At 37.8% G+C, this 13,324-nt stretch overlaps 1 protein-coding gene across 2 annotated transcripts in view; it reads right to left on the reverse strand.

Moving 5' to 3' along the window:
• BRCC3 (BRCA1/BRCA2-containing complex subunit 3) overlaps window positions 1–13,324 on the reverse strand; it is a 56,149-nt gene that overhangs the window by 6,675 nt on the left and 36,150 nt on the right. Inside the window, exon 8 of one of the 2 annotated variants that reach the window (XM_004779290.3) lies at window positions 8,102–8,176. The exons of the other annotated variant lie outside the window; for it this stretch is intronic. Within the exon in view, the coding sequence (XP_004779347.1) occupies window positions 8,102–8,176 (75 nt within the window). The remainder of the gene's footprint in view (window positions 1–8,101; window positions 8,177–13,324) is intronic. 2 annotated transcript variants of the gene reach the window in all.

The following is a 13,324-nucleotide window of genomic DNA, read 5'->3' on the forward strand; positions in this document are numbered from 1 at the left end:
CATACAAATTGATGTTTTGATATCGATATTTTACGTAAAAGGAGCACCACGCTCAAGCCAATTAACATATCCGTTACCTCACATAGTTGCCTTTCTTTGTGTGTCGTAAGAATACTTGAGATCTACCTTGTTGGAACATTTCAAGTATATAACACTGTTCTGTTAACTGTAGTCACCATGCTGAGCAGTAGATCTCCAGAATTCATTCATCCTGAAACTTTGTACCCTTTGACCAACACTTCCTCATTTTCCCTTCCACCACTCCTGCCATGGCAACCACCGTTCTACTCTCTGCTTCAATGAGTTTGCTATTTTTATTTATTTCAATTCATCCATTGACAGACCTTTAGGTTGTTTCTGTATCTTGACTATCGTGAATAACTCTGCAAAGAACATTAGAGTACAGATATCATTTTTGAGATCCATATTTCATTTTCTTTGGATATATACCAAGAATGGGTTAGTTTTTAATGCCAAGTTGTCATAATCAGAAGTTTTCTATAAACTTAATAGAAATTTTGGGATACAATATACTTGAAGATTAGACATCCCTGTCATTCATTTAGTAGCTCAACTTAAAACTTGACTGAAGTCAAAATGAACTCACCTGGGGAGTAAATTAGAAGCCCATTTGCAGAGTCAATATTCCCCACTCTCCTAGAAAATGTAAGTCCACTTTCAAAAACGTATCAGAGGCCTTGGGAGTTCAGGGTCCTTATGCTCATTCCCCCAGATAAGGGGAATAGCTAATTAATGCTGTCTTTGGTTGATTAGTTTCCATGGGGGGTGAACACATTCATCACAAAGCCTGGGGAAGAGTAACTGCAGACTTTTCCGTGAGTCCATCAGATTCATGATGTATATGGGATTACTCATATAAACGCTCACTCGTTCTAACTCAGGGTTCACCAGTGGCCTGCAGTTCCCATTCTCTCCCCTGAAGGGAAATAGGTGAGAAATTCACAAATACTGGGGCAGCTGGGTGGCTCAGTTAAGTGTCATTTTTTCTTTCTCCACACACTCCAATCTATTCAACTCAAATGCTCCTTAACTTTTGGTGACAAAATATTCCTTAGAGTTGCAGAAGCCTATTAACTTTTCCTTTGAAAAAAATAATAAGCTCAGATACATGAGTTTTCTCTCTAACAATAAAAGAAAGCTGATAAAGTGCTTTCTGGCTCAATATGAAACCTCAAGGAGACATTTAGTAAAATGAACAGTGTTTGGCATTCATATAGAATTACTAGGCATAGAAAGAAGCTGGAAGGGGCGCCTGGGTGGCTCAGTGGGTTAAGCCGCTGCCTTCGGCTCAGGTCATGATCTCAGGGTCTTGGGATCGAGTCCCGCATCGGGCTCTCTGCTCAGCAGAGAGCCTGTTCCCTCTCTCTCTCTCTCTGCCTGCCTCTCCATCTACTTGTGATTTCTCTCTGTCAAATAAATAAATAAAATCTTAAAAAAAAAAAAAAGAAAGAAGCTGGAAAAATGTGACCAATACATAAGAAAAAATAAGCTGACCAAAATAGAGCTAGAAGTATCAAATATGAAAGAATTAGCAGACAAGCTTCTTAAAATAACCATTCATCATTATAAATATTCTTTGTGTTCAGAAAGCTAGAGGAAAGACTGAACATGCATAGGATTAACAGGAAATTAAACATTACAGAAGGAAAGATTAGTGAATTTGAAGATACAGCAATAGAAACTATATAAAATAAATCACAGATAGAAAAAAAAGACCAGGGGCGCCTGGGTGGCTCAGTGGGTTAAAGCCTCTGCCTTCGGCTCAGGTCATGATCTCAGTGTCCTGGGATCAAGCCCAGCATCGGGCTCTCTGCTCAGCAGGGAGCCTGCTTCCCCCTCTCTCTCTGCCTGCCTCTCTGCCTACTTGTGATTTCTCTCTCTGTCACATAAAATAAATAAAATTAAAAAAAAAAAAGACCAAAAAAACCAATGAACAGAGCATCAGTGAACCATGAGACAATGTTAAGTGGCCAAATATGCGTATAATTAAAATATCCAAAGAAAATGAAAGAGTGGAACAGAAAAAAATACTTGTAGAAATAATAGCTGAGATTTTTGTAAATTTGATGACAAATGTAAATCCACATGTCTAAGCTCAGGGAAACCCAAGGACAGAATGAAACTGAAAACAATTACACCAATGGCACACTATAATCAAAGAGCTTAAAACTAGTGAAAAAGAGAATATCTTGAGAATTCAGAAAAAAAAGTCATATTAAGTAAACAGAAGCAAAGGTAAAGATGATAGCTAGTTTTTCATTGGATGGTAGAGAAATACCTTTATAATTCTAAAAGACAAAAATGGCCACTTTAGAGTACTTTACCTATTAAAAATATTTTTTAAAGATGGAATTTAAGGGGTGCCTGGGTGGCTTAGTGGGTTAAGCCGCTGCCTTCGGCTCGGGTCATGATCTCAGGGTCCTGGGATCGAGCCCCTCTTCGGGCTCTCTGCTCAGCGGGGAGCCTGCTTCCCTCTCTCTCTCTGCCTGCCTCTCTGCCTACTTGTGATCTCTGTCTGTCAAATAAATAAATAAAATCTTAAAAAAAAAAAGATGGAATTTAAGACTTCTTTCAGACATATGAAAGTCAAATGACTATTTCACCAGAAGACTTACACTACCAGAAACATTAAAGGACATTCTTCAAGTAAGAAAATGATAACAGATGGAAACAAAGAAATGAAGAGCACTAGAAATGGTAACCCACTGATGGGCGATGTTTACAAACAACATACCTGATAAAAGGTTAGTATCCAAAATATAGAAAGAACTTAAAAAATTCAACACCCAAAACATGACTCATCCAATTCAAAAATGGGCAGGAAAAAAACAAACAAACAAAAATGGGCAGGAGACATGAACAGACAGTTTTCCAAAGGAGACATGCAGATAGCCAACAGACACATGAAAAGATGCTCAACATCACTGATCCTCAGGGAGATGCAAATCCAAGCTACAAAATCAGCTCACATCTGCCAGAATTGCTAAAATAAAAAATACAAGAAACAACAGCTGCTGGTAAGGACAATGGAGGAAAAGGAATCCTCTTGCACCACTGGGGGGAATGCACACTGGTGCAGCCACTGTGGAAAACAGTATGGAGGCTCCTCAGAAACTTAAACACAGAAGTTATCCTACAATCCCCCATTTGCACTACTAAGTTATTTACCTAACGAATACAAACGTACTAATTCAAAGGGAATCATGTACCCCGATGTTTACAGCAACATTATCAACAATAACCAGAGTATGGAAACAGCCTGAGTATCCACTGGCAGGTGAATGATAAAGACGTGGTCTATGTACACGATGGAACACTACTCGGCCATCAAAAGAATGAAATCCGGCCGTCTGCCGTGACGTGGACGGAGCTAGAGGGTGTAATGCTAAGTGAGATAAGTCAGTCAGAGAAAGACAAATGCCATGTGATTTCACTTGTGTGGAACTTAAAAAACAAAACAAATGAGATTATTCGGGTGAGATAGGGATGAGGATGGAGGAGGGCAAGTGGGGGGATGGGTTATACAGGTGGTGGGGATGGAGGAGGACACTTGTGGTGAGCACTGGGTGCAGTATGGAACTGCTGAATCACTCTACTGTACACCAGAATCTAATGTTAACTAATTGGAGTGAAAATGAAAACTTAAACTTAAAAAAATAAAATACAGAGAAAGTATCTCAGTACAAATACCCTCCCCAAAAAAAGAAGAAATAAAGAAAAAACGAAATAGTGGGCTTCCTCGCCTTTCATCCTGGTCTTGCTGTGATTGCAACACCCACCTTCTTACTGTTCCCATGTTCCTGATGTATTTTTGCCCATCCCTTTATTTTTAGGCTTTTTGAAATTTTGTGTTTTCTTTGAGTCTTGCATAGAGCCTAGAGTTGGGTTTGCCTTTGATATCTAATTTTAAAATAACTTCCTTTAATAGATAAATTCATCTAATTAAAACATAAATAAGTCTTGCCGATGTTATGTACAACATGATGACTACAGTTAACAATACTGTATTAGATATTTGACAGTTACTAAGAGAGTAAATCTTAAAAGTTCTCATCACACACATACACACAAAAGCAATTTGTAACTATGCAAGACGATGGATGTTGACTAAATTTGTGCCAAGTATTCTGCAATATATACATGTATCAAATCATTATGCTCAACACCTAAAACTTATGCAATGTTGTATGTAATTATATCTCAGTAAAACTGAGGAATAAATACATACATAATATATACATAACCCTATGGGTCACTGAGGAAGTCAAAAGGAAAATTACAAATTATTTTGAACTGAATAAAAATGAAAAACACAGCAAGATTTGTGAGATACAACTAAAGGATTACTTGGAAATTTACATAAATTTCTATAAAAACAGAAAATAGATATCAAATGAATGAACTCAGCATCCATATACCGTAAAACAAATATAAGAAAAAAACAGAAAAAAGAACAAGTGAAGCTCAAAGTAAGCAAAGAGAAGGAAGTAACATATATCAGAGGTGACAAACAGAACAGTGCACAGATCAACAGAGAAAACCAATGAAACCAAAGTGATTTTTTTGAGATAGCCAATAAAATGGTTCCATTTCTAACCAGACTTATCACAAAAGAAAAACAAATTACCAATATAGTAACAAGAGAGATGACATTACAATGATTTTATAGATAATAAATAATAAAAGATATTCTAACTTTATGCCAATAAATTCAACTATTCAGATAAAATGAATAAGTCCCTTGAAAGATACAAATTACCAAAGCTCACTCAAGAAGAAATATATAGGGGTGCCTGGGTGGCTCAGTGGGTTAAGCCGCTGCCTTCGGCTCAGGTCATGATCTCAGAGTCCTGGGATCGAGCCCCACATCGGGCTCTCTGCTCAGCGGGGAGCCTGCTTCCTCCTCTCTCTCTGCCTGCCTCTCTGCCTGCTTGTGATCTCTGCCAAATAAATAAGTAAAATCTTAAAAAAGAAGAAGAAGAAGAAGAAGAAGAAATATATAACCTGAATAGCCCTGAATCTATTAAATAAATCAAACTGGTAGTTAAAAACTTCCCACAGTGAGGATTCCAGGCCCAGAAGGCTATACTGGTGAATTCTACCAAATACTTAAGGAAGAAAGGCTATTAGTTCTACAAAAACTCTCCCGTTAAATTGAAAAGGGGACAAAACCATCAAACTTGTTTTCTGAAGCCAGGAATTCTGATACCAAAGCTAGAGAAAGACTTTACAAGAAAACTACATACTAATATCCCTCAAGTAGATAGATGTAAAAATTCTGAACAAAATTTTAGCAAATCAAGTCTTGCAGTACCTAAAATGGATAATTCATCCTGACTGATGGGGTTTATTCCAGGAGTGCAAAGTTGGTTTAGCAATAAAAATTCAATGTAATTCATCAATATTAACAGACTAAAACAGAAAAGCACTATAGGAGCATCTCAGGAGATACAAATAAGCATTTCATAAAATGCAACATTTATTACTGATGAAAAAAGAATGCTCAGCAAACTAGGGATAGAAGGAAATTTCCACAAATCAATAAGAAAAAACCTTCAGGTAACATCATACTTTAAAAGACTGAATAATTTCCTCTAAGATCAGAAAGAAAGGTACCATGGCTGCTCCCAACAGTTGAATTCAGCAGTTTACTGGAGAGAGTGCATTAAGGTAAGAAAAATAAACAGAAGGCATCCAGACTGGAAAGAAAGAAGTAAAACTGCTTTTATTCACAGATGACAACCTATGTGGGTAATCCAACGGACTCTTCAAAAAAGTGAATTTAGAAAGGTAGGATGTAAACTCAATATATAATAATTATTTGTATTTATGCAGTGGCAATGAACAATAGGAAATTGAGATTAAAATGAAAGAATTTACAATAGGATAAAAATGTGAAATGTGTAGGGATGAATCTGAAAAAAGATATGCAAGACTTGTATGCAGAAATGTACAAACCATTAATGAGAAATTAAAGACCTAAATAAATGGAGAGATGCAAATGTTCATGGATTGGAACAGTCAATATTATTAAGATGTCAATTCTCCCCAAAATGATCCACATTCAATGTAATCCCAATTAAAAATCTCAGCAGGCTGTTTTGGAAAAGTCTGGAATTTCTTAAAAAGCTAAATATACACGTACCATATAATTCAACCAGTCTGCTCCTAGGTATTGCCCCAAGGGAAGAGAGCACATATCCATACAAACACTTTGTTTGTAATAAACCAAAACTGCAAGTAACTCAAATGTCTATCAACAGGCAAATGAATACACAAATTGGGGTAATACTTAAATGATTTAATACTTTTCTGGAATAAAAGGTGTAAACTATTGATACCTGTTATAACATACATGAATCTCAAAATAATTCTGGTGCATGAAATGAGACAGACAAAAAGCTTACAGTCTATGACTCTACATATGTGTCTATTTTTTCTCTAAAAAAATGCAGACTACTCTATAGCGACTGTAGATCGGGGCTTTCAGTTGCAGGAGGGACAGGGAGCACTAAGGGAAGAATTACAGAGGGTTAGGATAACCCTAACAACAAGTTCCTAACCCAAATTTGGGGGGTGAGGGATATTTTCATTATCTAGGAATGTACATGTCAAAACTTGCCAAACTGTCTACTTTAAACGTGTATAGTTTATTGTATGCAACTGTACCTCAATAAAGCTGTTAAAAACTAAATGGAACTGGGCCTCTTGGAGAAATCCAGGAAAGAACAAGATGAAAGTGGAACATCTTCTTGTGCCACAAAATCAAGCAATACTCAAAGAATAAGGAAAATGCGTCAAAAGAACATGGGAGGGGCTTCCACTGGTTGCTTCTGAAACAATGTGTGCCTCAAAATACCTAATGATAGATGAAAAGAAAGTACATTTGTCAGTTGGCAGTCTACTCCCATGAAGGGCTTTCCTTGTCCATTTGTCTATTTATTCATTCATTTATTTACATATATGTGTATATCTGGATTCTTATTTTATTCAATGAGTTCTAGTCTGTTATTATCATGAGGTATTTTGAGGCACACTGTTCTTTTGTTACTTCTTTTTCCCCCTGACTAAACTGGGGGCTCTTGAATACCAGAGAATGATGGTAATTCTGCCGTGTCGCTCCAGCCTCTGGCAGAGTCTGGCTCAGGGCAAGGGCTGTTGATGAACATACATCAGCTCAACCAGGACCGCAGACAAGTTCCCCAAGCGCAGAAGGGAACTTCGTGTCCTTTTTCTTTTCATCTGTAGCACTGACGAGTTGGATGGGTGGTTTTTCTGGGGATCCTCTCAACTCCAGAATATATAACCCCACATGGGGCTCCCTGTTCCGCGGGGAGGCCTGCTTCTCCCTCTCTCACTCCCCCTGCTTGTGTTCCCTCTCTCGCTGTCTCTCTCTTTCTGTCAAGTAGATACATAAAATCTTAAAAAGAAACACTATTTATAGGCATAAGGAATAAATGATAATGGAAATATGATAAAAGGTTGACATCTGAGGAATCCTTTGTACTACCCTTGTAACTTTTCTGTAAATTTGAAATTATTTTAAAACAATGTTAAAAAACACCAAGACTAATAACTAAAAGAATCAAAACAGTACACACAAGTTCTAAAACAAAAAAAAAAACCCAGAAAATTCAATGTAACAAGTGGCAGGAAAAGTAAAAAGAATTAAACAGAAAGCAAACAGGAGGCAAACAGACAATTGCAGTAATGATACTAAAATGAACGTATTACACTCACCTATTAAGACAGATGTTCTGTTTGTTTAAAACCAAATAACTCAAGATCTTGCTATATTCTATTTAAGAAGAGACATACCTGAAACAAAATAACTGAGGAAGGTTGACAGTGAAGGAAAGAGCACATGCAACAGGCACTGGCGGACACGCGTGTCCGGTCCCACTGTCCTCCTTGGGAACACAACGGCGATCTTTGGCCAAGCCAAAGCTACCTAACAGGCCTCCCTGCTTAGGTGTGGCTACTTCACTATGTTCTGCCAGTGAGATGGAAATGGAACTGTTTTCTGGGATTTCTGACGTCATTCATTAGAAATTGGCCGAGTGGCTTTTTGCCCTCCTACCTTTCCTCTTCCTTCTGGCCCTCAATGGAGATGTGCTGGCTGGAACTCCAGAAGTCTCGTGGACCATGAGGGGACCTTAGGATGAAAACCATATACCAAGATGGTGAAGCAGGAGATAGGCGCCTGGGTCCCTGATGACATCACAGAGCCCTGGAGCCCCCATCTCCAGACTTCAACCCAAGAAAGAAATAAGCTTTCTTGTTTAAACTGTTATTTATTATTTAATTTTTTCCCTAATATACGTAGTTCAACCTAAACCTGACAGGAACAATCGAAGTCTCTAGAAATATTTTAAGGCATACATAAATAAACGTGTACATGGGCAAAGAAAGCTATTTCATATTTTATGAAGGAAAACACAACAGGATAATATAATATAATAGTTATGAACCTTTATCAACTCTTTATGCAACACCAATGCAGCTTCAAAATAGATAGCCTAAAACACAGAAGCGGATGGTTTCCATACGTCTCTCTCAGATATGTATAACCAACAGCACACACTGTGAGGAAGGACACAAGGAGCACTGTAGCACAACTTAACAAGCTTATGCTAACAAGGAGATAAGGGACTTGTACCCAAGAGACAATATACATATTTTTTGGTGCATATAAAAAAGTCATGAAAATTGACCATGTTTTAAATCAGAGAGGTCAGTGAACTTTTTGAGAAAAGTCCAGACAATAAACGTTTTACTGTGTAAAACATTTTTGTTTTACTTTGTTTTTTTAAAAACAGCATTTTGTTTTACTGTGTAAAACATTACTGTGTAGAACAGCTGTGTGGGTCACAGGGCCTCTGTCAGAACCACTCAGCTGAGCAGCTGTAACGTAAACAAAGGTCAGATGCTCCAAAACAGGCACCAGGCCCTTGTAGCCTACAGGATGTAGTCTGTGGACCCCTTTTCTAGGTAGCAAAGGAAATATCCAAAAATTTCTGTAAAGCCGGTATCACCTAGGCCACATGGTTACCATAATGTATTAAAAATTATGGGGCACATGGGTGGCTCAGTCTGATTTCCACTCAGGTCATGATCTCAGATTGTGAGCTCGAGGCCTGCAGTGCACTCGGTGCTGGGCATGGGCCTTGCCTAAGGCTCTCTCTCTCCTTCTCCCACTCCCTCTGCCCCTCCCCACCCCACACTCTCGCTCTCTCTAAAAAAATTAATGTAACAAAAAGAAATAAATAAATATAATCCACCCCCTCCCAGATCTATCAACCTGGAAATTTTTAAATGCACTTCTAAATAACCATTCTATTGAAGAGAAAATAAAAACTGAAAACATAAATCAGAAGTAAAAAAAAAAAAAAGTCACTGGAACCTATGGAATGAAGCAAAAGCGAGGAGGAAAATTTATAGCATTCAAAGAACAAGGGAGACATAAATTAAACTTAATTTTCATCTCAAGAATTCATCTTTCTAAAGATTTTATTCATTTACCAGAGAGAGAGCGCGCGCGCGCGTGCGCACAAGCAGAGGGAATGGCAGGCAGAGGGAAGAGAAGCAGGCTCTGTGCTGAGCAAGGAGCCTGACACAGGCGCTCGATCCCAGGACCCCGGGATCATGACCTGAGCTGAAGGCAGAGGCTTAATGGAGAGTCACCCAGGAGACCCTCATCTCAAGAATCTAGAATGAAGACAACATCGAGAACAGCGCAGCAACAATAAAACGTATAGAAAACAGAAGGAAGAAATTAATAAAGAAAAAAGCAGAATTTTTTAAAGGATAGAAAACTGAATTGATCTAGAGAACTTAAAGCTGGTCCTTTAAAAAAAAAAAAAAACCAACAAAATGGGTAAGCCTCTGGCAACAGAATCAAGAAAAAAGAGAAAACACAAGTAAACAGCATTAGCAATGGAAAAGGGGACATACTTAAAGAAACAGATCACACAGTCATCCACTCAAGAAATATTTACTGAATGGCTACCATGTGGCGGGCCCTGCTCTAGGTGCTAATCAACAAGACACAGGACATCCCTACAGTCATGGAGACAAAAATCTAATGGGGGGGAATGAGACTGTAAATAAGAAATGAACAACTAACTTATATTAGTGCTACAAAGAAAATGAAACACATTTTTTGAAAAAAAATTTTATATGTTAAATACATAGATCAAGTCCAAAGAACAGAAAACAGATGAAATGGATAGTTTTCTAGGAAACTATAAATTACCATAGCTGAGAAATACTGCATGATTCCACTAATAGAAGCAGGGAATACAGTAGAGTGATTGCTAGGGGATGGGGTTGCTATTCAATGGGCATAAAGCTTCAGTTATGCTACATGAATAAATTCTAAAGATCTGTTGTACAACACAGTGCCTAGAATGACCAGTAAGGTATAGTGCATTTCAAAATTTGTTACGAGGGCAGATCTCACGTTCTCTTCTTAATCCCCCTCCCCAAAATAAAATGAACCAAACAAGAAAAAACCCACAAAGGAAACAAGGAAACTTTGGAGGTACTGGCAATGTCTATTACCTTGATTGTGGGTATGGTATCACATCTATTTACATACGTCCAAACTCATCAAATTGTATACATTAAATATGTGTAGTTCTTTGTATATCGATTATGCCTTAATGAAGCTGTTTAAAAAATGAGCAAGCAAGAAAAAAATAGCACTGTGCAGCTAAAATAAGGCCTTGAAGATTAAGAAGGTTAAAAAAAAACCCAGAACACTCAGTGGGTGCCATAATTTTCTTTGTTCATGGGTTTCCCCTCTATTTTATGTGTGATGACATTCTAGCTCTATATCTGATTTATGTGGAGGTTCTAGATCATTTGCTTCTAGTAATGATTTTGATGATCTTGTCAGTGCCTTTAGTTAAATAGATTTGGAACCTGACATTGTTTAAAAGATGTATTTATTTACTTATTTCAAAGAGAGAGAGACAAAGAGAGAATGAAAGTGAGCATGAATGGGAGGAGGGGCAGAGGCAGAGGGAGCGAGAAGGTCCAGCAGACTCTGTGCTGAGTGCGGAGCCCGACTCAGGGCTCAATCCCACAGCCATGAGATCACAACCTGAGCCAAAGCCAAGAGTCAGATGGTTAACCGATTGTGCCACCCAGGCACCTCTGGGCCCTGACAATCTCTCTCTCTCTCTTTTTTTTTATATTTTATTTATTTATTTTTGTCAGAGAGAGAGAGAGTGCTGCCATGAGCAGGGGGAGGGGCAACAGGACTCCCCAGTGTGCAAGAAGCCCGAAGCAGGGCTCCATCCCAGGATGCTGGGATCATGAGCTGAGCTGAAGGCAAACACTTAACCCACTGAGCCCCCCCAGCCATTTCTGGGCCCTGACATTCTTAAAAGGAGACACAGAGTAAGCATCTATCCAGGAGCATGGTCTTGAACGAGCCACTTTATTTCTGAAAGTCACTCCTCGACCTCGTAACTGTCTCTCATGACAGAATCCAATTCTTCTTCTGTTTTCTTCCATTACAGTAGCATTCTTTTATAGGGTTAGCACCATTTATTGAGAACGTAATGACAAACACATTCGGAAACACTGGTACCACTAACATTTCCAGTTAAAAAGCTTCCCCTCCAACAATGCACTCCTAAAGAGATTTTTCAGACCACTATCTTCACCATCCTACAAAAATAAATTTGTTCTTAGTACTTAAAAGGTTTCTATTAAATCACTCCAAAGTTCAGAGAAAATCAGTGCTTTGTACTTCAATTAATAGCTTTATTGAAGTATAACTGTTGGTGGGTTCAGAACACTTGGGAGTCACCCTTCTACCAAATTTCAAGTATAAAATACAGTATTACTAATTACAGTCACATTGCTGTATATTAGCTCTCCAGAATTTATTCCTATCTTGCATAACTGAAACTTTGTATCCTTTGACCAATACCTACCGATTTCACTCACCTCTCAGTCCCTGACAACCACCATTCTATGCTCTGTTTCTGTGAGTTTGTTTTAGGTTGCACATACAAGTGAAGTAATGCAGTATCTGTCTTTGTGTGTCAAGCTTGTTTCACTTAGCACAAGGTTAAGGTTAGGTTCATCCATGATGTTACAAATGGCAAGATTTCTTTCTAAATTAAGGCTCAATAATACTCATTGTGCATGTATGACATACATGAATGCATATCATTCTTGATATATAACTAGTGATGCTGTGTACCTTTCAAATATCTGTTGGCCCTTTGTAGGCCTTCTTTTTAGAAATGTTTAGTTAGGTCCTTCACGTTTTAATTTTTTTTAATTTTTTTCACTTTTCTTTAAATTGGGTTATTTGGGTTTTTGTTATTGAGTTCCTTATATGTTTTAGATATTAACCCCTTATCAGATACATGGTTTGCCAATATTTTCTCCCATTTCATAGGCTCTACCTTTCCACTCTGTTGAATATCTCCTTTGTTCTGCAGAAACTTTCAGTTTGATGAAATCCCACTTGCCTATTTTTGCCTTTATTGCCACATCCAAAAAAATCATTGCCAAGTTCTTCAAAAAGCTTTTTTCCTACATTTTACTCTAGTAGTTTTATGTTTTTAGGTCTTACATTTCAGTCTTTAATCCCTTTTGAGTTGATTTTTGTATATGGTGTGAGTAAAGGGTCCAAATTCGTTTTTGTACATGTAGATATACAGGTTTTCCAAAATCATGTATTCATGTTATAGCCGATTCTCAGCTGAGAATCTTGCTGAAGAACATGTGGATTGATTTCCGGGCTTCATTGGTCTAGATGTCAATTTTTTATGCCAGTATCATACTTTTTGATTATAGTCATTTATAATAGTATTTAGAAACCAGTCAGTGTGATGCTTCCGTCTTCATTCTTGCTCAAGACTGCTTTAGCTATTTGGGGTCTTTTGTGAATCCATATGAACTTTAGGATTATTTTTTCTATTTACGTAAAAAATGCCATGGAGGGGCGACTGGACGGTTCAGTCAGTTCAGCGTCCAGCTCTTGATTTTGGCTCAGGTCATGATCTCATGGTCCTGGGATCAAGACCTACACTGGACTCACTGAGGAATCTGCTTGTCTCCCTCTCCTCTAAAATAAATAAATATGTTTTTTAAATGCCATTAGGATTTTAACAGAGAATGCATTGACTCTTTAGATCAGTTTCAGTAGTATGGACATTAATTCTTCCAATCTATGAACCTGGCATTTCCTTCCATTCTGTGTTCCTTAATTTCCTTCATCAATATTTTATAATTTTCAGGGTACAAGTATTTGACTTTGGTTAAGCTTATCCCTAAG

The sequence above is a fragment of the Mustela putorius genome, unplaced genomic scaffold (assembly GCF_011764305.1).
Source record: "Mustela putorius furo isolate JIRA1106 unplaced genomic scaffold, ASM1176430v1.1 tig00003899_pilon_pilon_pilon, whole genome shotgun sequence".
NCBI lineage: Eukaryota > Metazoa > Chordata > Mammalia > Carnivora > Mustelidae > Mustela > Mustela putorius.